The following is a 25,507-nucleotide window of genomic DNA, read 5'->3' as shown; positions in this document are numbered from 1 at the left end:
AATGGGGACTGGTCACTCCAACTCTACTGAAAAGCTGTATGTGTAGACAAATATTTAGAGTGCAGTGGAATAGAGATGGTCACCGGCACATTAGGCAAGATGAACGTTGAGTAGCAGCAAGAAATCAATTAATTTTACGGGACAGGTCAGTTTAACCAGATCAAAGGGACTAAGCACAAAGGCTAAGGATCAAATGGAGCCTGCCCCATAGCAGGTAGCTGGCTTTGAAATCATGTTCTGGATGAAGTCAAGTAAGAACTTTACCAAGCTAAGCAACTAAAATCAATGTGAGTTAAAACTAAGTCTAATGAGTTTGCTGGGAAGATACTATTCTTAAATAAAAGAATTTTAATAAAGCAGTAAAAATGCTCTAGAGGATAAAGAGAAGCTTATTAATCAAAATTAGAGCGATTCAGTTAGAAGGCACTTCATCTCTGCCCAAGCTATATTTTTTGGTTTTGGGTAATTGCAGGAGATTAAAATCATAAACAGTAACATAAACAAGAAATGTGCATTTCCTGTCACAATCCTTCCCCTGATTGTCGCAGGTTACCTTTCTATGACAAAATTCTTCAAATCTTCACCCCCACCAAGTAAAAAAAAAAAAAAAAAAAAAAAAGTTGAAATATGCATCAAACAATCTGGCAGTACTCTACCTTGTTCTAGTAAGATCATGCTCTCCACTCTGCTCTGCTCGCCAGTTCCTACAGAGAAAGACTTCAAAGCTGCCTTATCTCAAGGTGTAATTATTTGGTAAGTTATTGAAATTAAAACTCTACATAGAAGCCTTTGGCTTAGAACCTAACCAACTAATCATCATGCTTCTGCCACTCTGTACAGTAGACTGAATTTAGGTACACTCTATTAGCTGCCAGTTGAGATATACAGGTGATATTTACATGTGGTAAGCTAAACCTCAGTGTAACCATTTTTCCTAGTCAAAACAAATATGGTATTTAATCATCAGTGAGTATGTAAATGCTGGAAGTGTTGAGATGATGTTTTTGGAGCAGTGATGTTTGTCTCTAAAATTAGCTCATGAAGAACAATTTTCTTGAAAGGATAATTCTGTATATGAATGCTTGTATTTCAAGTAATATTGACATCAATTTAATATGGATCATCTCCTTTTATTTACAGACTAACAAGGTGGGAGGCCTTGTATAAAGGAAAGTTTGGATAGGAATATAGATATGATTCTGCAAAAGGTACACCTTGCTTTACAAAATTCAAAACCTTCTTTGTTTTCTACTTAACTTCTTCCACTTTGCTTCCTATTCAAATATTCCTCCTATTCAAATGTTCTCTTTTCTTTTAAATTACTCTGAGCTTTATTTTTCCTTCTCCTGTAACATCTTGAAAAATTGTTCTGCAGCACAGTTTTCTAGAGAACAAAAGCACACTGCTCAAGCGTTCTTTTTCCTGCACAACTGTATTTTATATCATTAAAGCCAACTCTGGGCAATAATGTTAATATGATAAATTATTCACCACAATAAATAAATCTCATAAGATTTCTCTAATTACTGTTAGGCATTCTGTTGAACATTACCAGAGTTCTTTGTGGAAATTAGCTTGTAAGTGAATACATATTAAACCGTGGATTTCAAAGGCCATATACAGACATAACCTTTATAAAGATTTAGAAATGTTGAACAAACTGCAGGCTCACCTGTCATGACCAAATGAAACGCAATGTAACACAGGAGTTCCTGCTGCCACAAACCAGGTCAGTCTGTCCCTTGGACACTTACCAGGTTATCTTTTGCTCCCTGTCCACTGCCACTGGGCCTTGTATGTGTTAAGCTTTTGGAGTCTGAAGAGAGTCCAGGTGCTTCATTTGTGTTTGTATTGTGAGGTACAGATTTTAGTGCTCCCTTCTGAAACTGAACATACAGTTCAGCAATCTGACTCCCATGCCTGTTGTTGGCTCTTCAGGCTTTTTTTTTGTTGTTGTTGTATAAGTGCACTTTCAAGAAGAATTTGACATCTGGGGCTATGTTTCAGTTCTTTGGGCATACATAGATATGAAGGAAAAGACTTGGTGAGCTCCAAAAGAACTAAAATATGAACTCTCTTTATCTACAAGGTAGAAGATTTATTGGTTAAAAACCAGTATCTAAATGCAATTCACTTTTAAATTTCAAATTATTAGAAGTCTGTCTGTTCAATGTGACAGGACTTCTTCCTGCAATTTCTCTATGTGCTTTGGGTGAAAATGCCCATGTAGGTTAGTTCTTAATATTCTTTAAGTTCTCAGCCTCTCTTCCAAAAGACTTCTTTATCTTAGTCATCACCTTAGGCAACCAGGTAATTTGTAGCTTAAATACCCCATCCTTTTCTCCTGCTCTAGAGCAGAAAGGGTGCCCTGTAAAATAAGTATCTCCTTGTATAAAAGATAATACTGAAAATGTTACAATTTTAGGTCAACTTGCCTTGGAATTCTGCTTCAAAATGCAAGTATAAAAATGGCATATGGGCTTGCAATAAATGTTTTGAGTTTGAGATAAGACAATTCATAATCAGGTTACTCTAATTCTTATAACAGGTGCATGAGTACAAATGTTTTCCACATAGACACAGTATATTCAGTATATTCATAACAATTTTTAACAGTTATCCAACTTATCTGATTGGATTCTATATTAAATGAACCATTTTATATTGGGAGGAAGCTTGATATGATTATAACTATATAGGGTAGAAAGATATTACAAGAAAGAAAGATTCATGATAAGAAAACATGATTACAGTGCTCATGAAGTAATGATTCATTTTTACTGAGACTTTTTACAGATAGAAATTTCAGAAAAACTTTCCTGCCAGGTATATATCTTCTCTCCTAGTTTTTTGCTTCCTTTTCTTTCCATTCTTCACATGATAATGAAAATACCTCTTTTTATTCTTCTCCTGCCCCAGTATATCTTGGATGCCTCCAAGGCATCATTCTTGGTATTATATTTTTTTTTCAGGATTTCTTCCCTCTATTCAAAATTTAAGCCTTTCTGAACAGCCAGGTACTAGCCTGGAACCATTAGCTGGTGTTGATGAATGAAATGTCAGATTCTGGATGCAATCCCATCTGGCCTACTTGTTGAAGTATATGCCCAAGGTGTTTCAGTCTTTTTCAGAATGATCCCTGATCTTTTTCCATGGGTGTCCTTTGACATCTCATTTAGGTCTAAAGTTAGGGAATACTAGTGACTCAAAAGATTACTCCAATGAGTTTTTAAAGTTCAAAAAGTTTGAAAGGTCTCTGTTGCCAAGACCTTAATAAAACTATTTATCCATTTTTTTCACATTGTCTATGGTCACAAGAGAGAATTTTTAAGGAGTTAGAGAGCAGTCAAGGTCACCAGACAATTGGGTCTAACCAAAACTGACTGTGCCTATGGAAAAGGACAGTTAAACTGTCAGCTCTTCTTTTGTTGTTTTTCTTCTATTTCAATTTTTCAGGTCAGCATAGCAAATAGTACTGTTCTTGGACATCAATAGGAATAAAAGAAAATAAATTATTACTGTAGCATTTAGAGATTCATCTCCTGTTAGCTACTGGGCTGAAAGCCTCTTTAAAAGGGCTAAAACCTTCAGCTCCTTTTGATTTGATTAAGTGCACTAATCATCTGTTCAGCTTGAGTCAGGGTGAGACCAAGTACAGGCACTTCACAAGCTGTTCCCTGTGTCGCTCTGACCACAAAGCCACAGTCAAGTCAGGCTGAGACCAGCACCTGCCCAAGGCACCAAGGTGAGAAACTGCTCCTTGGGAACCAAGTCAGCTCCTAGTTAACAAACCAGCCAACCAACTGCTGCTGCTGCCACCTTTAACCTGAAGAGGGGACACAGCAAGTGACCAGCTCTAGGGTCAAGGTATCACCAAGACAACGTGCAGCAGCTCTGCTCTAAACTCTGGTTGGTTTTATATCCCCCTGGGGATTGAAGCAGTTCTTCTAGGAAAACATGAATTCTAAGTTCCTTAGAGATGACTCAAAGAAAGTATTTCAGTTAAAATTGCTTCAGAGTGGCACATCTGACAAATAATTCAATATTTTCAGCTTTTAGGAAAATGTCTGTACTTTAATTAAATATTTTAGATTAGAGAAGGGTTTTCCCAGCTCTTGAGTTGCTGTATTTAAGCACCTTTTAAATGGAATTAAAAATGTGTTTTGAGTCTCTGGTAACTTTGGCCTTTGGGTGTTCTCCACCAAAATACATTTTATAATTCTGTAAATGCCACCATGGTAGAATAACTTTATTGAATGCATATGACATAATGATATTTAGAGTGTATAAGGAGTCTTTGCTTTCAAATCATTTTCTCAAATTAAGCAGCTACGGTAAAAAGAATGATTATTTATATGTTACAGAAGGAGAAATTGAAACACAGAATGATAAACAAAAAAACTTACTATTAAAAAAATTAGTAATGTAGTAATTTTGCAGACCTATTTAAAGCATTCATTTTTCAAGGATGTTTGGCATCTACATGGCTTCAGCAGTTCTGTGTAGTCCACCAAAACTTATGTCAACAGGTCTGAACAACAAATAGTAAAGTATAATGATAAATTGCTTTTTTCCCTCCCAGTACACATGATCCTAGTTCTCTTTTCTAACAAGCAGACTATTATTTTCTGGAAACCTTCAATGTTTCACTTTTTCAGTGGTGATTCATACAAAGCTACATTTCAAAGTTAATGGTTCTGCAGCAACTCACCAATCTATCTTACAGTACAACACTTTTAACACTTTCCTGCAGAATGTTTTTCCCATCTTTTCAAGTTGTTGTGGGCAACATTCTAATTAAAAATTATCTTGGAACTTGCTAACTCCATTTAGAAAAAAAGTAGAACTTTAAATTACATGTGTTTTTTTCAAAACTGCTAAAGCAAACTAAAGCAACCTTTCTGAAAATTTCTTTAGAATAAGTAATTCCTCAGATAAATATCAGTTAGATTCTCAACATATGCCATGGTTGCATTGGCAGTCAGATAGTGTGGCTCCTACAGCTCTTTCCAACAGGTGGGTGTTCATATGATACAGTCCTCTAGTCAGCAGTCCAAAGGTCTTTTCAAGACAAGATATATATTTTTTGTCCTAAATATGTTATTCTTAGAAGGTGGATTTGCGTGCTGAGAACAACAAACTATTGAAAAGCACTCTAATAGTTCACTTCCCATTTGTAACAAATAAAAAAAAAATTGAAATTGTACTACAAATACTTCTGAGAAAGGGGTCTTCCTCATTAAAGAAAATTTCTTTGAATTCTAATGATAAAAACTATCATTTAGTTAAAAGATGTATGAAGTGAGTAGCAAACAAAGTGGTAGAAACTTTTAGCTGGTGAGAAAGCAATTCAATAATCGAGAGACATTAGAAATTACTTTGCTAATATTTATACACAATACATTTACTTAAATTGAAAACCATCTACTCTTGGAAGGAACTTCCTTTTCAACAGTTGTGATTTGGCAAAAACAGCCCTGGGGACATTATGTCCTGACATTGTTGACCGATGTGAAAGTCCTCTGTATGTCTTCATTCCTAAGAAAATGAACTGATAGCTCACATTCACTTTCCTTCTCAGCTTGTGTCTCCTACTAGGATCATAGCTAAAAAGTGCTGGTCCTTCTTTGGCTTTAGGATAAGAACTGCCACATGCAATTTCTTCATTTTTTGCTCATCTGACAGGATCTTTAACTGCTCATTCTTCTCCTTGTTGCCTTCTCTAAGCAATTTCTGATCTTCCTGCCTGATAAGCTTCTCCTGTTCCAGTCCTACTTCAGAGATCCCACCAGGTTTAGCTTATTTACAGATTTGCCACATGATTTTGCACCCCCCCGCCCCTCCCAGTGTCATGTGCAGAGATGTGGAAAAAGAAAGGAAAAAAGTAGTTTTCTTCCAATGTTGAACAAAGGCTTTAATAGGAATAGGGAGAGAAAACACCTTCAAAGTTATACTGTCTTTAGTTCTGCTTCACTAGGGGTCCCTCTGTCTAGAGTTTATCAGTTTTACTCCTGTTTAAATAAACAATACAGCTGTCCTTTCTTGTATCTGCCAAAGACGGGGTGACTATATGGTACCTAAATTCAAAATAGACCAAGTCATATGGAAAAAAGACATCTGTCATACAGACAAATATTTTTGAAGTTTTGAATACTGGAATTAGGATTTTTTGTGTGTTAATTAACTAAATACACAGAGGAGCACACAGCAAAGTATTCAGGTTTCTAAGTGTATGTCTAGTTCCCAATCAAATTCAATAGCACTTGTGAGTGTCAGCAGTGATATGGGGCTACCTAAAATCCTTGTGTACCTACAGATCACACGGAGAGTCATTTATCTTCAGAAATGTACTACTTCGCTCTCTTGTAAAGTTAATTTTTTATGTTGTTAGAGACAAAGAACAAAATAAAATAAACCCCAAGAACATCACCCGACAGAAAGCCTGAATGATTTCTTATTCATTGAATGACCTCTAGTGGTCATTCATCACAGCTTTCACAGCAGTCGAAATGCCAGCTCGGAACACGATAAGCATTTTTTGGTGAAATACAGAGCATGAGAATCAATTATTTTCAGAACTGTGCATTATGAAATTTTTCTCTACCTCTTGCACTGTTAAAATCATATTTTATTTCACATTATACAGTGAGCCTTGGGAACTCTGCAGGAGTTTTAAACCAGAGTTTTAGCACCTGCATTGCCCCTTGCTGTTTTCTGTTCGCTAGCCAGTGCCTCCCTCAATCTTTGAAATCTCCCTCAGCTGCTTTGAAATTTGTCGGAGACACCCTTCTGTCGTCCAACACAGCCTTGAGTGTATTCTTTTACCTCAATAACCTCTGTTCAGCTTCTCATAACATCATTGTATTACCTGAAAAGGGCCACCAAGCATCACCTCTCACTGCTGGCCAAAGCAGACCACTTCATTCTGAACACAGATGGCACACGGAGTGAGCTTATCTGTCTAAAGAGCAAACTCAGCAGATTTCATACTTGCAATATAATTGGGAAGAGAGCTCTAATCCTCAGCATTGTGGGGCATGAAAAGAAGTCTGAGTTAAACATTCAGCAATATGTCAGAAAACAAATGGTATTCTCATTGCTCAGGGGTTTTATCAGCATTTCTGCTGATCTTTCTGTGGCTTCTTTAAACAGTTGGGCCAGATTGTTCTGCTGGACATGCATATCAGTCCAGATATTAAAGAACTTATTAAAAGCTTTTGCAAAAGACAGAAAATAGGTTCTGAAAAATATCTCCTCTATTCCTATCTTTCTCAACTATGGATGTTATACAGAACTTCTTCTATTTTATTTTTTTATTTAAATGAGCATATCATATGTGCAACACAAGCTACAATACAGGTGAAGTATCCACATGCTGATTTTGTTAATCTCAGGCAGCTTTTCCCCTGCACAAACCTGGCAACAGTAAGAACAGCACCTCCAACAGAAGATCAGTGAATAAGGAATTTATGGTTAAAAGCCTTTAAAGATTGTTTCATAGCCCTACTTCCAGTATTGAGATACACTTGAGAGGAACTTGAACAAAATGTTTAATCTGTTTAAAAGGAATTCTGAAATTCTTGCTTACTAGAATAGTGTCAAAAGAAGAATGGTTTATGTGAGAAATAGTTTGGAAACTATGCTGACAGAACAGTGATGAGCCTATTCTATGTAGGCAGCATAATCTACATTGAAGATGGTTTTTTTCTTCAAGAAAAGAAAAAAAGCAAAACTGTGAACAGCCTGTATGACTGCCTGAATTTTAGTGCTCTGGATATTTTGCAAGGAGAAAAAAAAACAACAGATCTGTAGATGAGCATGAGATGTCATCACAATTTGATCTTACCAGAATGCTTACCAGAGGAGCAATTCCAGTATTAAAGGAATTTCTTCCCTAATTTCTCATTCATTTTATTGTAAGTGACAACAGTAGGTGGATTCTAGAGAATGCTTCATTAATATTTTTTTTCTTCCTAGAAATAAGAGGATATGCATCTTAAAGGTAATATTTATAGCTAAGGCATTTCTGGGCTTGTATACCAAGTCATGTACAAGTAGATGGTCAGTCTTTAATCATTAAACCAAAGTATTAGAGAATACTTTGTCTCTAGTCTGTAGTCAAGTCTAATTCAGACATTCTTTTCATGTTAGAATTGATGTCTAGAAGCTACTCAAAATATTTTTTTCTAATACCCAATATTTTTGAACATCTAAAGCTTGATTTATCTCTGTTGAAACAGCTTGATTTATCTCTGTTGTTTGGTGAAACACTGTAGTAAAAAGTATCGGACAAAATAATTTTTTAGTATTGTAATTAAATACTTTTTCTTTGAAATGCTGATTTTTCCACTGAAAATCTGCACATTTCTTTGGAATATAACCTAAGAAGAAATCTTCTTGTTCCGAATATGATCCTTGTTCCTAATATGATCAGTTGCTCAGATTTTACTGGAGATTGAAACTGTATGGTACCATGTGTCTCTCTCCTCAGTAATTTTAAATATACACATTGGGATTCTTACTATATGTTTGGAATTGATTGGTATTAGATAATTGGCTTTGCACAAGCTAACTCAGCAGAAAATAATTTTCTATATAAGTAGCCCTATGTAGGATTGAAAGGATTTCCCTGAGTTGGTCTGGTCAGCGTATCCATGTGTACAATTTGCTCTGGACTGAGAGTCCTTCTTCAGGGGTATTATGTGCATGTAGCTTTGCCTAAAACTTCATCTGTGCTCAAAGGCTATTTTTTTTTTCCAACCTTCACACCAAAATCCAAAATAGTTTCTTTAACTAGTCCCTGTGCTGGCTATGAAGATCCTAGTATTTTGTTTTTAACAAATAACTCCATTTTAATGTAATTTCCCTCTTTGAAGCTAAGCCCAAAATCAATGGATATTTTGGGTTTTTTGCTCCTGCTAGACATTAAATCCAAATTTATTATTGTCATTTTATAGAGTAGCTCTTTGACAGAAGTATTCAGCATCAAAATCAGCTCAAGGATACTAAATACTGGTGGTTCTTTCAGAGGTTGAGTGGGTCTTCTTTTTGGGGTTCAGACTAGCCAGAAATACAGCTCATGAACTTTTAGCTCGATTCTGTCTTCATTCTCTGAGCAGAATTTAAAATTTAGCAATGGCACAGCCTTAGCACCATATCCAGCTCTATTAGCTCCATAGAGAGGGGTTGCAAGAGCACTGTCATGAGAAGAGTTTTTGAATTCAGCTTGGGTGAAGATTAAGAAATAGCAGTAATTCTTATTGACCTGAATTTCACTAAGGGCTCCCACAGAAATGTGCTTTTGAAGTTCAGAAAACACCTGACTTGTATATCAAAATCAATCCAATCATGAAAGATTTCAGGAAAGTGGAATTGGAACCTACCACTTAATAGCCCTGCAGAACTTGCACATTACCTTACAGAGAATTCATAGGTACAGAATTAATTCCCCAAATCTTTGTATAAATGAATATATATTTGTGTCCTATGTTTAAAGAAACCTCTTTTCATCTCCCTCTTTAATAGTTTGAGGAGGTTAAGAAGTTAAAGACGCAAAATGTGTGGGCAGCACTGGATGGACTTACATGTCAAACTTCTGTACAATAAAATTGTATTTACATTTCCACTGAAACAGCTTTGACAAGAGCTGATGAAATGTGACCCATGCTTGTGACAATAGCCTCTGTAAAATATGTGAAAGTTGGTTATTGCCCGATATATTGCATTAGGAAGAGCATTGCCAGCAGGTTGAGGGATGTGATCCTGACCCTCTGCTCAGCTCTGGTGAGGCACATCTGGAGTGCTGTGTCCAATTCTGGGCTCCTCAGCACAAGAGAGATATGGAGCTCCTGGAGCAGGTCCAGTAGAGAGCTATTAAATTGGTGAAAAGTCTGGAGCATCACTCTTAGGAGGAGGAAAAGCTGAGGGAGCTGGGCTTGTTCAGTCTCGAGAAGACTCAGAGAGGTCCTCATCAGTGTCTATAAGAATCTGGAGGGAGGGTGCCAAGATGATGGATCCAGGCTCTTCTCAGTGTTGTTAAGCAATAGGACACAAGCAAAGGCAGAAACTGATGCACAAGTTCCACTTGAATATGAGCAACTTGGTCCCTGAAAGGTGTCCCTGCCCATGGAGAGGTCTTGGAAGTAGATGATGTTTGAGGTCCCTACCAACCCAAGCCATTCTGTGATTCTGATTCTATAAGGAAGAACTTCTTTATTGTGCAGGTGAACAATGAACAGATGGAACAGGGAGGCTGGGTGTCTCCTTCACTGGAAATACTCAAGAACCATCTAGATGCAATCCTGTGCCATGTGCTCCCTGCTTGAGCAGGGAGGTTGGACCAGATGAGCCCACCAATGTTCCCTTACAGACATACCAGTTTTGTGATCTACCTCATCCAAGTGTGTGCTTCTACTATAATTTATTTTAAGATACTATATATGCATTTGTAAGTATACATTATTTTAGAATGTTAGTAATCATAAAAGGTGATTTGTTTTAGGAGGTGCTGTTCAGAAATGGGGTTTTTTATTACCTCTAAGATTATGTCATCTGTCTGACCACTGGTGTCCACATTTGCAGACATACTTCACATTTCACTTTGTATATAGTTCATTCATCAGGGTTTCTTCAGCAGTTTCTGGAAGGAATCACCCCACCTTCAGTCTATTTGGGCAGTATTGTGTATATATGCTGATCAATACAACTGCATTTTCTTCTCTTGTGGTTTTTCAAACTGTAAATACGATTGCCTAAAACCTCATCAGTGCTCAACGCCTTTTTTTCTCAACCTTCAAATCAGAATGCAACATTTCTTTACAAAGTAGGTAGTGTGATGGGATGACTTCTTGATGTCGAAGAGCTCATCAAGGCTAAACTTCTATGCAGACTATTTAAAAAAATTCAGTGTTTTGCTCCCCGTCCATGTGTGAGTATTACAGGGGAGCCAAACGGAACTGTAAGAAATCACTGCTGCATAGTTAAGTGGGCTGCCTTTGTTTTTGGATTTAATTTACAACTCTTGCAAACTACTGTTTTCCCACTATTGTATCTCAGAGTGCAGAATGAACAGTTCCAACCTATATCAATACAATCAGAATAAAATAACAGTAGAATTTAAAGAACATCATGACCACAAATAACACTGAGAATTACTCTCAAGCTATGTAAAACAATGTTGTGAAAGCACACTAACCCAGCACATCCTAGACATAACTGAACAGCCAGTTAAGCTCTTAAGTGGAAGCTCTCAAGTCACTGTTCCACAGAAGTGTGCTGGTTCTCTTTCCATAACTGGGAGACCATTGCATGGGAGATTTTGCCCTGGCTCTGTCACTGTTTGTCATGATCAGAATACAGCCAGAGGCCATCTGTTGAACAGTTACTTGCAGGGCAATATGTCATATAACATTCAAGTCAAGCCTAAATAAATAACTGCAATTTTTGAATTTCTTAGTTACTTTGTATTCATTTCATCAGACCTTCAAACTGGCTGAGAGAATTTCTAACTATTTTTCTTGATTTCAGACATTATCTACTTTGCGTGAGGATTTTAATCAGAGTAATAATACCTGCTTTTAAGCCAACACTTTCTTTTCTTTGGAAGGATGTCTTTCTGATATAGCAGGAGTAAACATTGATTCACAAAGAGAGATTTTTATTTCCTGTTTAAACTGTCCGTGAACAAACACGCTCCAGATGTTGATTAGCCTAACGTTTTTACAGTAAATGCAACTCTTGTGATTACAGCACCATTTCCACCCATAGCACTTAAGTGCTAAAGTACTTCCTTTCTTGAACTATTGTAAATGGACTTCTATTTATACAGTAAATGCCACTCCTGTTAGCATGGCATCGTCTCCACCTTAAGATTAGCACCTAACTGATAAACCAGTTCCGTTCTGGAAATAAGGACCTAAGAACTTCTGCTCTAAATCCACAGTAAGAGACATTTCCTAGAGCGCTGCACGGGGTGAGCTTTGTTTGTTGGAGGAATTTTTGTCGCGACAGCCACTTCGCACATTCCCAGTCCCGAGCTCTTCCCAAGGGGCGTAGCAGCCTCTCCTCTGTGTATTAAGTGAAGGTGGGGAGGACACACTCAAGAGAACACATCTCCGCTATGCCGGCCGAGCGGAACGCTGCAGCGCAGAGCGGGTGGGGAGCGCACCATCAGTGAGGCTGGAAAAGACCTCTGGGATCATCGAGTCCAGCTGTGACCGAACACCTCCTTCTCATCCAGACCACCAAGTGCCACATCGTGTTTCCTTAAACACCTCTGCAGGGACGGTGACTCCATCCGCTCCCTGGGCAGCCCATTCCAGTGTCTCATCCCCCTTCCTCTGAAGGAATTCCTCCCAACGTCCAACCTACACCTCCCCTGGCGCAGCTTCAGGCTGTCTCCTTTCGTCATAGCTTAGGACTATGTCCTCTTGAATGAAGCGAGCTGCCTTTGAGGGCGCAGGGCCGGGCCGCGGGGGATCGCAGGGACACGGACACGGGCAAGGACAGGGCAATGGACATGGGCAGGGATAGGGAGGGACAGGGACACGGACAGGGCCAAGACCAGAGGCGGTGACGGCGGAAGTGGCAGCAGCCGCCCCTCCACGCACGTCACGGCGCGGCGCAGGCGCATGGCAGAGCCGCCGTGTCTCCCTCTCCCCTCAGCCGCCTCCCTCCTCCCCTTCTTCCCTCCCTCCCCCCGGCCGTCCCTCCCTCCCTCCCTCCCTCCGGCCGCCGGGCCGCGGCTCCTCCCTGCACCACCTTTGGCCGAGTCGCGGGAGTGCGCAGACGGCGCAGCTTCTCGGCGGCAGCGGCTTCATCCGAGCCGAGCATCAGTCGGAAAGGCGCGTCCTCCTCCCCTGCCTCCTCTTCTCGCTGCCGCGGCCATGGAGCTGCCCGAGAGCCAGTGCAAGAAAGTCAAGCTGAGCAACAGGGTGCCGAGCTGGGTGAGCGGGCGGGCGGTGCGCCGGAGGGCAGGTGGGCGTGCGGGGGCACAGGAGCGGGGAGGAAGCAGCGGCCGAGCGCCGCGCTGATGTGGCAGTGGGCGGCAGCGGCAGCCGGGACGGGGGCTCCGTGCTCTGCTGCCCGCCCGGGCCGGGAGGGATGCGGGGCGGGGGCGCGGCGGTGCGAACCCGGTCACGGAGCGGCAGCGCCCGGGCCCCGCGGGCAGCGCGGCCGGGGAGCCCCGCGGGGCGGCCCGGGGCGGCTCTGGGGAAGGGCAGGAAGCCCCTCCGGAGAGGAGCCGGCGTCTGTAGGCTTCATCCCTGCCTGTTCCGCCGTAAGCCCTCGGCTTCCAGCTTTTTGGAAGAAGGAAGGCTTGAGAATGCGATGTACAATGTGGCCATTCATAAAGCTGGGTTGGCCTGAGACTGGGGTTCTTTGTATAGCGGGTGTTATGTGGAAAACTGTCGAGACCGGGCTTAAAAAAATCTAACCAAAGCCTTCATTCTTGTTCATAAAGATGGGGGAAGATCGGTTTACAGCAAAAACCAAAATGCAGCTATTTAGAAGAGACACTGCAGGCCTTTGAGAACATTTGATACCTCTGATGCTGCAGGACAAGCGAAAAGAAATGAAAAAGAAAGTATGATTTCTTTCAATCAGTGCTGAGTTGAAACAGGCAAGACATAAGATTTAGAAAACAATTTATATGAATGTAAGAGTATAAATCAGTCTTTGAAGTCTTGCTGTGAGTAGTGCAGGCCACAGCTTTCTTACTAAAAGCAGCTGTTGCCTGAAAAACGGGGAAGTTGCTGTCGTAGTGTTGGGTAGGTATAGTGCCTGTCCAAGCATCTTCCACCGTGTACAAGCTCAAACTTGTGCACGTAAGAGAGTAATCAGCAATTTACATTCTTTCAGTTTCCACTAGGAAAAAGCAAAATCAGATGTTTAGAAGATAGTGAAATAGACGATGTCTGTGTGGGGTTAACAAAGTGTATGCAAAAGTTACTCTGTATCATTTCCTTAGTCATAAGCAAAGCCAAGCGAGGTTTTTCCAAACTGGGACAATTCCTTAACGGACATTAAGTGTTTGCTGAGTTCAGCTGAGGTTGGCAACCCCATTTATGCTACGTGGCAAGCAGAGGAAGTCTTACACTTCTCCCTTTTTCTTCAGAAGACCTCAACTGAAATGCTGTCTGTAAACCAATAAGCTTCACCAGGAACAAAAATGCTGCTGATTCACATGCTCCACAGGCAAATGTTCTGGCACTTCTGGCTCTGCATCTGTTCAGCTGAGAGCGAAGTCAAAGCAACTTACCCTGATGGACTTGGCAGCCCCTAGGAGAGTAGGCAGAGCCCTGTCTTTCAGAATTTCCCTGTGCTTCCAGTGTGATTCAAAATACATCTCTGCCTGTGGAAATGCTCTTGCCAAGCCCACCTCTGAGCACAGCAAACAGTTACTCCCCATTTGCAGGGCACAGCATAGCCACAGACACTGCCACTAAGTGTGGAGAATATGGCTTGGTAGGGAGACGTGTGGAACACTTTTCTTTAGAGTGGCTTGGATTCCTAACACGGCTGAACTGTTGCAGGTGACTCTGAATGAGAACTTGCTTCAGTTCTTGTTTCTGAGAGCATATTCAGTAGGGTAATTTTGGCTTAATTTTTTATCCATCCCCTCTGATGCTAGGCAGTGAGTCCCCTCCAGCAGTGGTCAGTGAGCTGTCTCTGCCTTTGGTCATACTGGTGTGGCAACAGGTGGCAGGCAAAGACACACTCCTTAATAATATCTTTAGCACTGAATTTCTTGTATCCACAGTACTGGGGAAGATTCTGGGTGATTTCTGCTGCTGTGATCTTTCAAATTGTCCTAACTTTAGAGCACCTGGCAAAGGGGAGGTAGTTTGTGTCAGTGGTAGGAAAGCATGCATTTGGCAGCTCAGGTGGTGCTTTATGTAGAGTTGTTTAAGTGCCTTATTGTATTGGTATCACTGTGGCAGTCTGCTTTCTGGTGGGCTATTGTAAGGATCCAAGTAAGAATTCTTGTAGATGGGAGAATTTCTGGGCTTGCCCTTCCTTCCCAAGCACAGTTATCTGAATCAAAGCACAGATTTTTAAACCAGGATTTGAGAAAGTAGCTAATGGAAGGTATTCTTGACAGATCTCTTAGTCCTGAAATCTCATATAAATATGTAGGTATACCTCTGTGGTAGCTGAATTTTTGTGTTGGAACTGTTTTCCTTGCTTGTGTTTGTATGTAGACAAAAAAGATGGGCACTGTTCCAGTGCTGAATAATAAATGTCATAAGAATGTGTTGTTATCAGGGAGTCACTGGTTTATAAGAGGCACATGATGAGCAAGTTAATAAATGACCTAAAGAACTTCTATTATGACTGAGAAATGAGAAATGCATTGAAAGTAAGACTGCAATTCAGAGGGGAGGCTGCTTGTGTTGCTTTTGCTAGCTTATGGGAGTTCTTAGCTTGGGGAACCAACATGTCATCTTAGAGCAGAAGGATATGGAATTAGTCACAGTTTCTTCAGTGTATGTGGTTTATATGGAAACCATGTCTGTTTTCTGATCCTTCCAGCTTCAAGCTGTCCCAAGTTTATGATGCAGCCTGGGGAGTCTCAGCTTGCCACGGAAAGATTTACTTTCTTCCCCAGAGGTCTTGCTTTGTGAAAACTTAAAATTTGATGTTGATAGTAGAAGTGTAATATTTTATTGTTGGTTAGAAGTAATGAAGAATAAATTCAGCTTATGCCAGTGTATATGCCATTTGTCTGTTAACCATAAAACAATTAAGATATAATCTCTTCTTTTGGCTGTCTTTTGATCTTGGCATTGCAACTTGTGTTTGCTTTCTGTCATCTGGATGCCTGTCTGTGTTCTTGCATCAAAGGTGTTTGGCACTGATAGTCTGATTTGGTTTTGGCAATAAAAAAAATTACAGCTGTAACTGGGCAAAACATCAAGAAAAATAGGGAAAAAAAGTGTAATCTCAGGAAGTCTGTACATAGAGAAGTTGACAGAGTTAGTATTTCCTTTTGACCTCATCATCTTTCTTTCTTTCTTCTGTTCCTATGGTTCCAAGGTGTCTGTAATCATTAATTTCCTTGGTCAACTACCTGCAAAGCTAAAATTTACCTTAATGCCAGGAAAAGTAAACAGCAAAGTTATCTTTCCTTCTTCATCATTGCAGCTCTCCAGTGTGCATCCAAGAAAGTGCCCTGTTTCTTAATTCAATACCAAGATGTTTGCCTGTTGGAGCAATTTAGATTTCATGTGAAAAACGAACCAGCATAGTGGGGGAGAAGAAAGGAGGGATATATCAGCATTCTCAGCTGACATTACTGCTAAAATGAAACACAGTGGACTGAAGCACTATTTCTGTTCAATGTTGTGAAGTAGGAGAGAAAATATTAAGATGAAGTGTTTGTCTACATAATGCAGAAGCAGTGTGTTGCAGGGTGGAAGACATATTTTTGTGGGGATGTCAGGATGGAAATATCCAATGGCTGTTAAAAAAGCAGATAAATGTTGGTAATTAATGCCCTTTTTTCATTAGCCCCTTTACAAAACTGTAATGTATCCTTACTGCAGTGATTACTATAGTGAATGTAATCAGGCTTAGAATTTTAAAATAGCTTTTTCAAAGAGAAATTGCTCATCACATTGAGTTTTTCTATTCCATGTTTCCTTAGTTTCATCTCTTTTAACATTGTTAATATAGATATCCGAGGTGATGCTTTGATATAGTGTAAAAGGAAATGACTGTTCTTTATGTGTGGTATCATTTTGGTTGGTCATTTAATTTCATCAGTTGATAGTCATCAATTTTATGTACAAGAATTTGAAGACTAGCTAAATAATTTAAGAGCACAAACAATATGTGCCAGTGAATATTTTTTTTGTACCACATCAATATTTATAGTAAGTGTGTATGTCAGGGATAGTGATTATAAACCTGGGTTGTTGAAGATACAGTGTTCAGCTTGTTCAGCTATTTATGCTCAGTGGTGTAGGCAGATCATATGGAAGCAAATTATTTAATAGGAAAGTGGACATAATTAGGGAGCTACTTTTTGATTTTTTTTTCAACAACAGAGAATGACTTGCTAAATTATTAACTTTTTAGAGCACCTCTATAAAATTGGTTTTCTTTCAGAAGATAAGGGGGATTTGGGTGCTGCTTTGCCCAGGATTAGTACTCAGCTGCCTTGTTGGTGTGCCTGTACCCAGATAGAAAAGGTGGGGTAGCTGGTGATGGGCAGGTGTGTTTTTGAGTGCATGCAGACTCTTTGGGCACTTTAGCCTTTAGCCTTAGGTGCCTCCTTCTGAAGTACAGGTGGATTATTGTCCCTCTGCTCACTCTCTGGCTGCTCCACTGCATGTGTGCCTTGTCCTCAAGTAAGGACTTTTCCTTGCTGTGGTTTCTCATCTCTGTTTGGGTTTATGGAACCCAAACTTCTCTCTTAATGTTAGAGAGCTTACTGAAACAGTGGCATGGGATTTGTGCTTTGAGACTCCTGTTTATCCAGTGCCTGGTACAATGCAGTACAACTGCAATTAATGAGAGAGAATGTAGCTATTACTGTGTTAGTTTGAATGGCTGTGTACATTCATTATGCACTATATGGCTTTTAATTGAAGCACTTCAATTATTTTTGTTGGTTTTCATTCCACAGTTTGCTCACTGGGATCTCTCATTTTATGTACTGCATAATTGCTCCTGCTATAAGAAGAAAGATTTTGATTTTTTGACTTTTTGACTTTTGGTTTTAATCAGCTGTATTGCAGTGACTTTGTGCACAAAACACTTTTGTTTTGGGAGATAAATTATTTAAGGTAGTGCGATCAGCAAAGATAATGTAATTTTGTATGGTTATAAGCTGTTTGCAGATTGTGGTTTCTTCTGTGTTGATTTTCAGTGTTCATCTAACTTTAGTTGCTGGACTATCACCACTGCATTACAGAGTTATTGTGTTTAAAACCTGAACATAGGTTCTTACCTTGAGCTTCTGTTTGCACTATGAGCCCAGCCTTGTCTAGAAGTAGGGACATGCAATCACACAACTTCATGATTTCCAAATAAGTTATAGATAAACCTTTGAATAGAAGAATGATGTAGCAGCAGTCCTTGAAGCCACAAGTAGATACCATATTTTTGTTAATTCTGCTTTGTGGTGTCCCTCTCTGAAACTATGAACAGCTCTCTGCTAGTACTCCATAGAGAACTATAGTCCCTACTTTCTTTTATATCAAATATACAGCATGTTTTCTTTTTCAGCTGGCACTAATACAATGGTGAAAGAGAAGATAATGCAATATATTTGCAAGCAAGGGAAGCCAAAGCAGCATTAAAGATACCACTAATCCCTCTCATCCCCTGGCCCCCCTCCCCTCTTTTTTTAAAGTTTTCTTTTTTGTTTGATTGTTCATGTATGGTCTGACAATCTAAGATCTTGATCTTTCACAAACAAAGTTCATGTAGCCAGATACCATTAAAGTCTGGGAGGATGCCAAGGCTGATCTTCCTGTGGGCTCTCTCACTTTAGATTGTGAAATGTGTTTGACAACAAGGTCATCTTACTGAATTTATTTGTAGAGCAGGTTATTATGATGAGTAGTTTTAAGAAACTCAGTAATCAGCTTTATTTTAATTAAAATTATATTTTAAAAACCCATCTTTTAAAATAAATTATTTTAGAAGTTCCTTGAAATAATATTTTCTTTAAACGTTTAGAATCTATAACTATCTCTTGTCTGGAGACTGATGATACCATACATAAAGACATTGCTTAACTGAAATTTGGAAGAGATATGCATAGTTTGCAATGGAAAGGCCTCTGAGGAGTTAAAAATGAGCCAAAGAGCCAGTGCCACCAAATTTGACAGGCATGATCTGCCCTTGGTGAAGCTGAGTTGGCAGTTACAAATCACCTCTTTATTTTCTGTGTGTCTTAGCATAGTTTCCAGGATCTTCTGCTGCATGATCTTGAAGAGCAGAGAAGAGAGACTGGTGGGTTTGTAGTTGCCCAGGGCTTCCTTACTTTCCTAGTCGAAAACAGGCTTATGTGCCTCCTTTTTCAACAGAAACTGCTGTGACTTCTCAAATATGGTGGGTTGTGACTTAGACACATCCTCCACCAGTTCACTCAGGAGCTGTGGATGCATCTCATCAGGTCCCATGGCTCTGTGCACCTTCAGGCTCTGTGGATGGCCTCAAACCTGGTCTTCTCCTGCCTTGGGCAATGGCTCTTCATTCTCCCAGTCCCTCCATTTGCCTTTCATGACTTGGGTGGTGTGACTGGAGCACTTGTCAGTGAAGATTGAGGCAGAAAATGTCATTGACTACCTCAGCCTTTTCCACGTCTCGGGTAACCATGTCTCCCTTTTCCATCCAGAGAGACCCCACATTTTCCCTAGTCTTCCACTCTCAGTAGGATTCCTTTTTGTGTTTGAGTTTGTCCGGGAGTTCCTTGTTCATCCATGCAGGTTTCCTGGCTGGTTTTGCCTGACTTCCTCTTTGTTGGGATGCATCATTCCTGAGCTTGGATGAGCTGATCCTTGAATATTAACCAGTTTTCTTAGGCCCCTGTTCCATTCAGGTCTTTATCCCATGATACTCTACCAAGCAGATCCCTAACATTACTTTAATAGAAGTCAAGTCAAGCAGCTCTATCAGTTCATCTCTCTTTTTAATAGTTGATTTTTTTCTTAAGCAAGTTTTATTTGAAAGTAGTAGTTGATTAACCTGTCAGTCCCAAGCTTCACTGAAGTAGCCCAAGGGGTGTGGTTGTCTCTGGCTGACTGTTCTAATTTCCTCTGCTGCCTTTGATCCATGCTGGAGCTGATGGAATGGGTATTGGTTTTACTTCCATTTTTCCGTCCTCAAGTCTTTCTTTATGCCTGTGGATGAATGTTTGCTTTGCCAACTCACCCTTTATCAAAGATTTAATCGACTTCTTCTTTTACAGGGAATGCAAAGGGCAACCAATGTTACCTACCAAGCTCATCACGTCAGCAGGAATAAGAGAGGCCAAGTCGTAGGAACAAGAAGTGGTTTTCGTGGATGCACAGTCTGGTTAACAGGTACAGCCATGGGTTTCTGAGGATCCTTTCGTTTTAGTTACTGCTTTGAAAAGTTACTTAGCTGTAGCTCTTTTTTGCATGCAAAGTTGAATGTTTGTGAAATCTAAGATCTTGATGCAATTTTATTACTATTTTTAGGTAGACTAGCAGGAAATTGCTTTGGGACAGATACCAACTTGAGAATATATTTTGTTTGGTGCTCTGAAAGGGTTGTGTTTTTGATACTGTCTGCTACTTAACTCTTTTTTTCTTTGTGTGTGTTGCTTTTTTTCCCTTTCTTTCTGTTTTAACCAATTCTGTCTCTTTGTACTGTCCATTTTATCTATTTAGAAATTAAATGAAATGTTTTTGTAAGAGCCTGTACTTTTGGATCTTTTCTGTAAAAGCCTCTTCTCTTTTGATTGTTATTCTCTCCTTGGTTTGAAATAACATTTCAACATAAGCCTGTGCCATTGGACAGCAATTGCACGTTTAGGCAATGCATAAAATAACTGAGAGTTATTTTTGAAGTCAGCTCTGTAGGTTTTTTTTTTTGTAAATAGAGAAGATAAATACATTCTGGAAGACTTTGGTTTCATAACAGTGAGGAAATTTTTTCTATCTTTCAAAGTTTTTGGAAGCTTTAAAATATTTCCTAAAGTTTTTTTTTTTCTTTTATTTTTTTATATTTTTTTTTAGTTAAACTGGTAATTAAAAAAATAGCAAAATATGTCATTTAGTTGGCTTGTAAACCATTTAGAGCATTGTTGTATTGCGACATAAAAGATCCTCACAGAGTATTAGGGAAACTAACTACATTTACATTAAGTAAAACTGATTTCCACTGGTCTTAATAAATGTGTGTGAAATGTAAAGCAGTCATTGATAACAAACTTCTGGGAGCCATTCCAAGCAGATTTGCTTGCTGTCATCTATTTCTTTGGGAAAAGAATGGAGCCCTTTTCTCTCCCTGTTTCCATCACACAGCCTCTCTCAATGCTTGAATGATCTGGTGGGCCGCCTTTCTGTTTCTTCTGGTAATTCATTAATCTAATTTTGAAAAAGGTCATGATAAAAATGTGTTCTCAGTTATCTATATGGCAACATTTTCCAGTCAATGTTCTTTTTGAACAAATGTAGTCTTAATGCCCAATTTCCTTTTTTTTTTTTTTTCAGGAAGGATGGTGGTGGTAAGATATCAAGAATATGTGTGGGAAGCTAGGTTATTGAAGATGTTTGAGCAGTAATGTGAAAGGGTGAAAAGGACTGTAGGCATTGAAGAAAGCAATATTAGCCATTCTAGAACTGTGAAAACATGAGTTTCAAAATTCTAATAGGTATTAGAATAAAAGCTGAAATATTGGGACACTCCAAGACTCTCTCAATTTGTCAGCACTTGTGGAGTGGGAGTGTATGGAAAGATCTTTCAGGGATCACTTTTCATTTTTCAAGGTAACCTTTATTTGAGAACTCTATTTTAATGAGTGTTGAGTCAGAGGATCCTAGTAAGGAAAACTGAGGAATTTAGCAAAAATGTGAAAAACACTGCTTTCATGTGTAAAATAATACGCAACTTTTAGAGTGTAAGTTATTTTAAAGACTTGTCAGCTTGAGGAATGTTTTTAAATTCGTTAATGTATAACCTTAACTTTTGCAATTCGTTACGTGTTGGAGACCAAATGATGTGTGAAAAGACAGAGCGTGTGAGGGAATAGCAAGCTAAATGTGGGGACAAAAATGGCAAGTCAAAGACTGCATCAGTGAGAAGTAAAAGATGAAGTTGCTGAAATCTTCTTTTGGACTGTCATGCCTATTTTCTGTGATGGGGGTGTACTTAATTGCTGCCAAAAGAAGACTGTTCTGTTTCCTGCCTTGTGTTCCTTCTCTTGCCTTGCACAAGCTGTACCTCTTGCCCAACTCAACACTGAGCTGATTCAACTTTGGAAATCATCAGTGAACTTACCACAGCCTCCCTCCGGATACACAAGAGGGAGAAAAAGGGAGAAAACCCCATGAGTGGGGGGCTGGGGTGATATTAACACACTGACTTGGCTAACAGGCACCAGAGGAAGCAATGCAATGACTCCTTTTCTTTAAGAAGCTGTCAAGGTTTCCTTTGCACTTTGTGTTTTCTTAGGACACATTTCTTAGCACGATTGCTTATCCTTTGCCATAGATGTCTTGGACGCAGACAAGCTGCTGTTTTGTGTGATTTTTTTTTTGTTTTTCTCCATTCTCTGAAAGTTAGAATAAATCTTAATCACCACTAATAAAAACATTTTTCTTCACCCAGTAGTGCTACTTTTTTTTATACTACCGTTACTCTTTTTCCCCCCCTCACTCAAAGGATAAATGTCATCTTATGAAGATCTGAGTTTGTTGTTCCATTTACGAATTGACTCCTTGGTATAAGCGGAAGCATGTGCTCCAGATAAATTGAAATCTTATCTGGAAAAATTATTTAAATAAATTTCCAAATGAAAGTGAACAGTGGACTTTTTAGGGCCAGCATAGGTTTGTTGCCAAAGATTCTCAATTAGACCAGAGTTTGATAGGACAGTTTTCTTTTCTTGTTGCTAACACATGCCATTTAGTGGAGCAGCACTGCTGTGTGTGAGTCTTGAGCACTGCTGTGAGTGAGTCAGTGGTGTCTAATTCAGTGTTGTTATTCTGCAAGGAGTAAGAACAGAGTGCGAGTTTGGCCTGATCCCATTTCTTTTGTTGACTGAAATTCACTTCAATGTGAGATCTTCCCCTTCTCATATAAATGTAACATCTTAACTGTGTTTGGTTTCTGAATTAAGTTTACTCAGCTAGTAATAATTGCCAGCAGCACTGGAGAAAAAGCATCATCTCTATAAGCAGCAGCAGAGCTCAAGGCCAAGCTCTTACCTGCTTCAAATTGCACCCTTAACTTTTACCTTACTCTCTCTTTACCTATTGTCTGTGTAAAAGCCACTTGGCTTGTATTCCAAGTAAGCTTATCCAGAAGGCATTGCTGCTGATGCCTGTCACTTTGGGATTTTCATAATATGTACTACAACTTGCCTTTACTTGTTCCTATGCTTATATATTTATATTATTATTGAATATTTTAGGTCTATCTGGTGCTGGCAAGACTACAGTGAGCATGGCACTGGAGGAGTACCTAGTGTGCCATGGTATTCCGTGCTACACGTTGGATGGTGACAATATCCGCCAAGGCCTTAATAAGAATCTGGGTTTCACACCAGAAGATAGAGAAGAAAATGTGCGTCGTATTGCTGAGGTTGCTAAATTGTTTGCAGATGCTGGTTTGGTGTGCATTACTAGTTTCATCTCTCCCTATGCTCAGGTAAGTGTGAAAAATATTTAGATGAAATGTAGGGAAAATGCAAAATATCATTCAGAATCCTAGTTACAGAAATCCATTTCTAGCATAGCCAGAGTCAAATACTTACTTGTTTTTTTGGGTTTTTTTTTTGGTGGTGTTTGTGCTTTACGGAGGGGATTAATCAAAACAGAAATATTAATTTAAAACATAAAATGTTTACATTAGTTCTATAACTGGAGCTATCCTTTAGTCCATTAGACAGAATTATTACTTTATTAATGCAAACAAGCTCAAATGATGTTCCAAGAAAAACTCTTAAAATTGCAATATCTTGTTTGATCCATGTAGATTCCAGTACTTCATAAATATTAAGACTAGGTGTACACTTAACCTGAAGACTTAGATAAATTGCTTTTAAAAGCAATTTTTCTTTTAGTGAATGAATGGTGAGAGCTTTATTTCTACCAAGTGGCTTAAGGGAAAAGTGTTTTAATTGCCTGTAGGTTCTTTTTACTTTATTTCATGTTGTGTATACAGCATGACATTATATAATACTGAAAACTATTTTAAATCCACTTTCACATTGTTGTGTGAAGACCGTTTTAATCTGTGCATAAGAACCTGGAGGGGAGAGAAAAAAAGGATGTGTAAACACCCAAGTATCTTGAAGAATGACCCAGGGACTTTAAGCTTAGGTGTTTCACAGCACGAGAATGTGTTATTTCTTTGGTTAGAGCGGTGCAAACACTTCTTCTGATAATAATTTGGGGAACTCAAACCCTACAATATAACAGAAGTCTGTAGATATGAGAAAAATAACTAACAAAATGAACAATATTTAGTAAGAGAATATTTTAGTGGATTTTGGAAGACTTTTTTTGCTCTCTCAATGAAAGTCACAAATATTGTTCCAATGCTTGGCAAGCCATAAAAATATGATAAAATAATGCAAATAATGCAGTATTTTGACTACATGAGTCTTGTCAGTTTAAGGAATGTAGGGAAAACTGGTGCTCGGGAGAAAAGGGTGGTTATATCAAGAGCAGGAGATAACACCTCCCTGCTGTACTCAACTAGGCAGATGTTACTCCTCAGACATGAGGAATATGTATGGGTATGGGTATAGAACATATGGGTATACGTATGGGACATATGTATATGTATGGGTATAGAAAACCCTGCATTCTGTTGGCTGGGTTTGGTTGTGGGCTTTTCTGATAAATCAAGTTTAATGTAAAATATCTCGCATGTTCCTGTCAGCTTTTACTATGTGATGTACTGTAGCCAAATTGATGTACCTTGCAGGCATCAGTTAATCAAATCACGTTTCTTTTTTCAAAGTTTGAAAGCTTGTTTACATTGGGCTGTCATCTTTAAAATGAGCTTCAAAGGCAAAACCAGTACAAATATGTGGGGGCAACCTTTTAGGATTTTTCTTCTGTTTTCTTTCAGGATCGTAATAACGCCAGACAAATTCATGAAGGGGCAAGTTTGCCTTTTTTTGAAGTATTTGTGGATGCTCCATTGCATGTCTGTGAGCAGAGAGATGTTAAAGGACTCTACAAGAAAGCCAGGGCTGGAGAAATTAAAGGTGAACCTAGGTGTAATCACATCCTTTCTACATAAGTGTAATTATTGATGTAATTAGTGAAACATTGGTGTAATTTGACTCCACTTAAGTGGATGTGCTCAAGTCTATCACCCTTAAAAAGAGCATGGATTCAGGACATGACTGAGAAGAAAATTGACATTGACTTCTGGAACTGACTAGTTAAGTGTGTAGGACAGTAAGAGGGTGGAAGTGGCTAACCACACAGAAGAAGCCTTGAGCACGTGGTTGCAATAGAAACCACGTAATGATTGAGGATTAGTCTGTCTCCTTTGTGTGTCCATTGGCCAGTTAAAAAGGGCCTGATTCTTTCTAAAGTCTTTAAAGAACTGCATTCATAAAACTTACTAGTTTCTTCCAGAAAGTAAACCATGGCCACTGTCCACCTGTAAAGATTATTAAGAATGCTTCTGAAGATACTGACTTTTACTTTTAAATCTGTGTTCTATTCTAGTGCCCATGTACATTATTTCCTATTCCCAGCCTCAGGTCAAGATTTAAGTATAACCTGCAATAAAAAAAACTTAGCTATGCAATCATTTATTTCTAGTATTATTTCAAGTGCTGCTT

At 39.1% G+C, this 25,507-nt stretch overlaps 1 protein-coding gene across 2 annotated transcripts in view; it reads left to right on the top strand.

The window, feature by feature from the left end:
- The first annotated feature begins 11,670 nt into the window (after window positions 1-11,670).
- PAPSS1 (3'-phosphoadenosine 5'-phosphosulfate synthase 1) overlaps window positions 11,671-25,507 on the top strand; it is a 40,853-nt gene continuing 27,016 nt past the window's right edge. Inside the window, exons 1-4 of one of the 2 annotated variants that reach the window (XM_041480067.1) lie at window positions 11,671-12,944; window positions 19,922-20,036; window positions 23,114-23,349; window positions 24,781-24,919. In XM_041480067.1, coding sequence (XP_041336001.1) covers window positions 12,630-12,944; window positions 19,922-20,036; window positions 23,114-23,349; window positions 24,781-24,919 — 805 coding nt within the window. In that variant the 5' untranslated portion in view covers window positions 11,671-12,629. Of the gene's footprint in view, window positions 12,976-19,921; window positions 20,037-23,113; window positions 23,350-24,780; window positions 24,920-25,507 lie in introns of both variants that reach the window. The other variant, XM_041480068.1, reaches the window with a different exon arrangement.

The sequence above is a fragment of the Pyrgilauda ruficollis genome, unplaced genomic scaffold, assembly GCF_017590135.1.
Source record: "Pyrgilauda ruficollis isolate IOZ18807 unplaced genomic scaffold, ASM1759013v1 scaffold5, whole genome shotgun sequence".
Lineage (NCBI taxonomy): Eukaryota > Metazoa > Chordata > Aves > Passeriformes > Passeridae > Pyrgilauda > Pyrgilauda ruficollis.
This window is presented reverse-complemented; position numbering and strand designations above follow the sequence as displayed.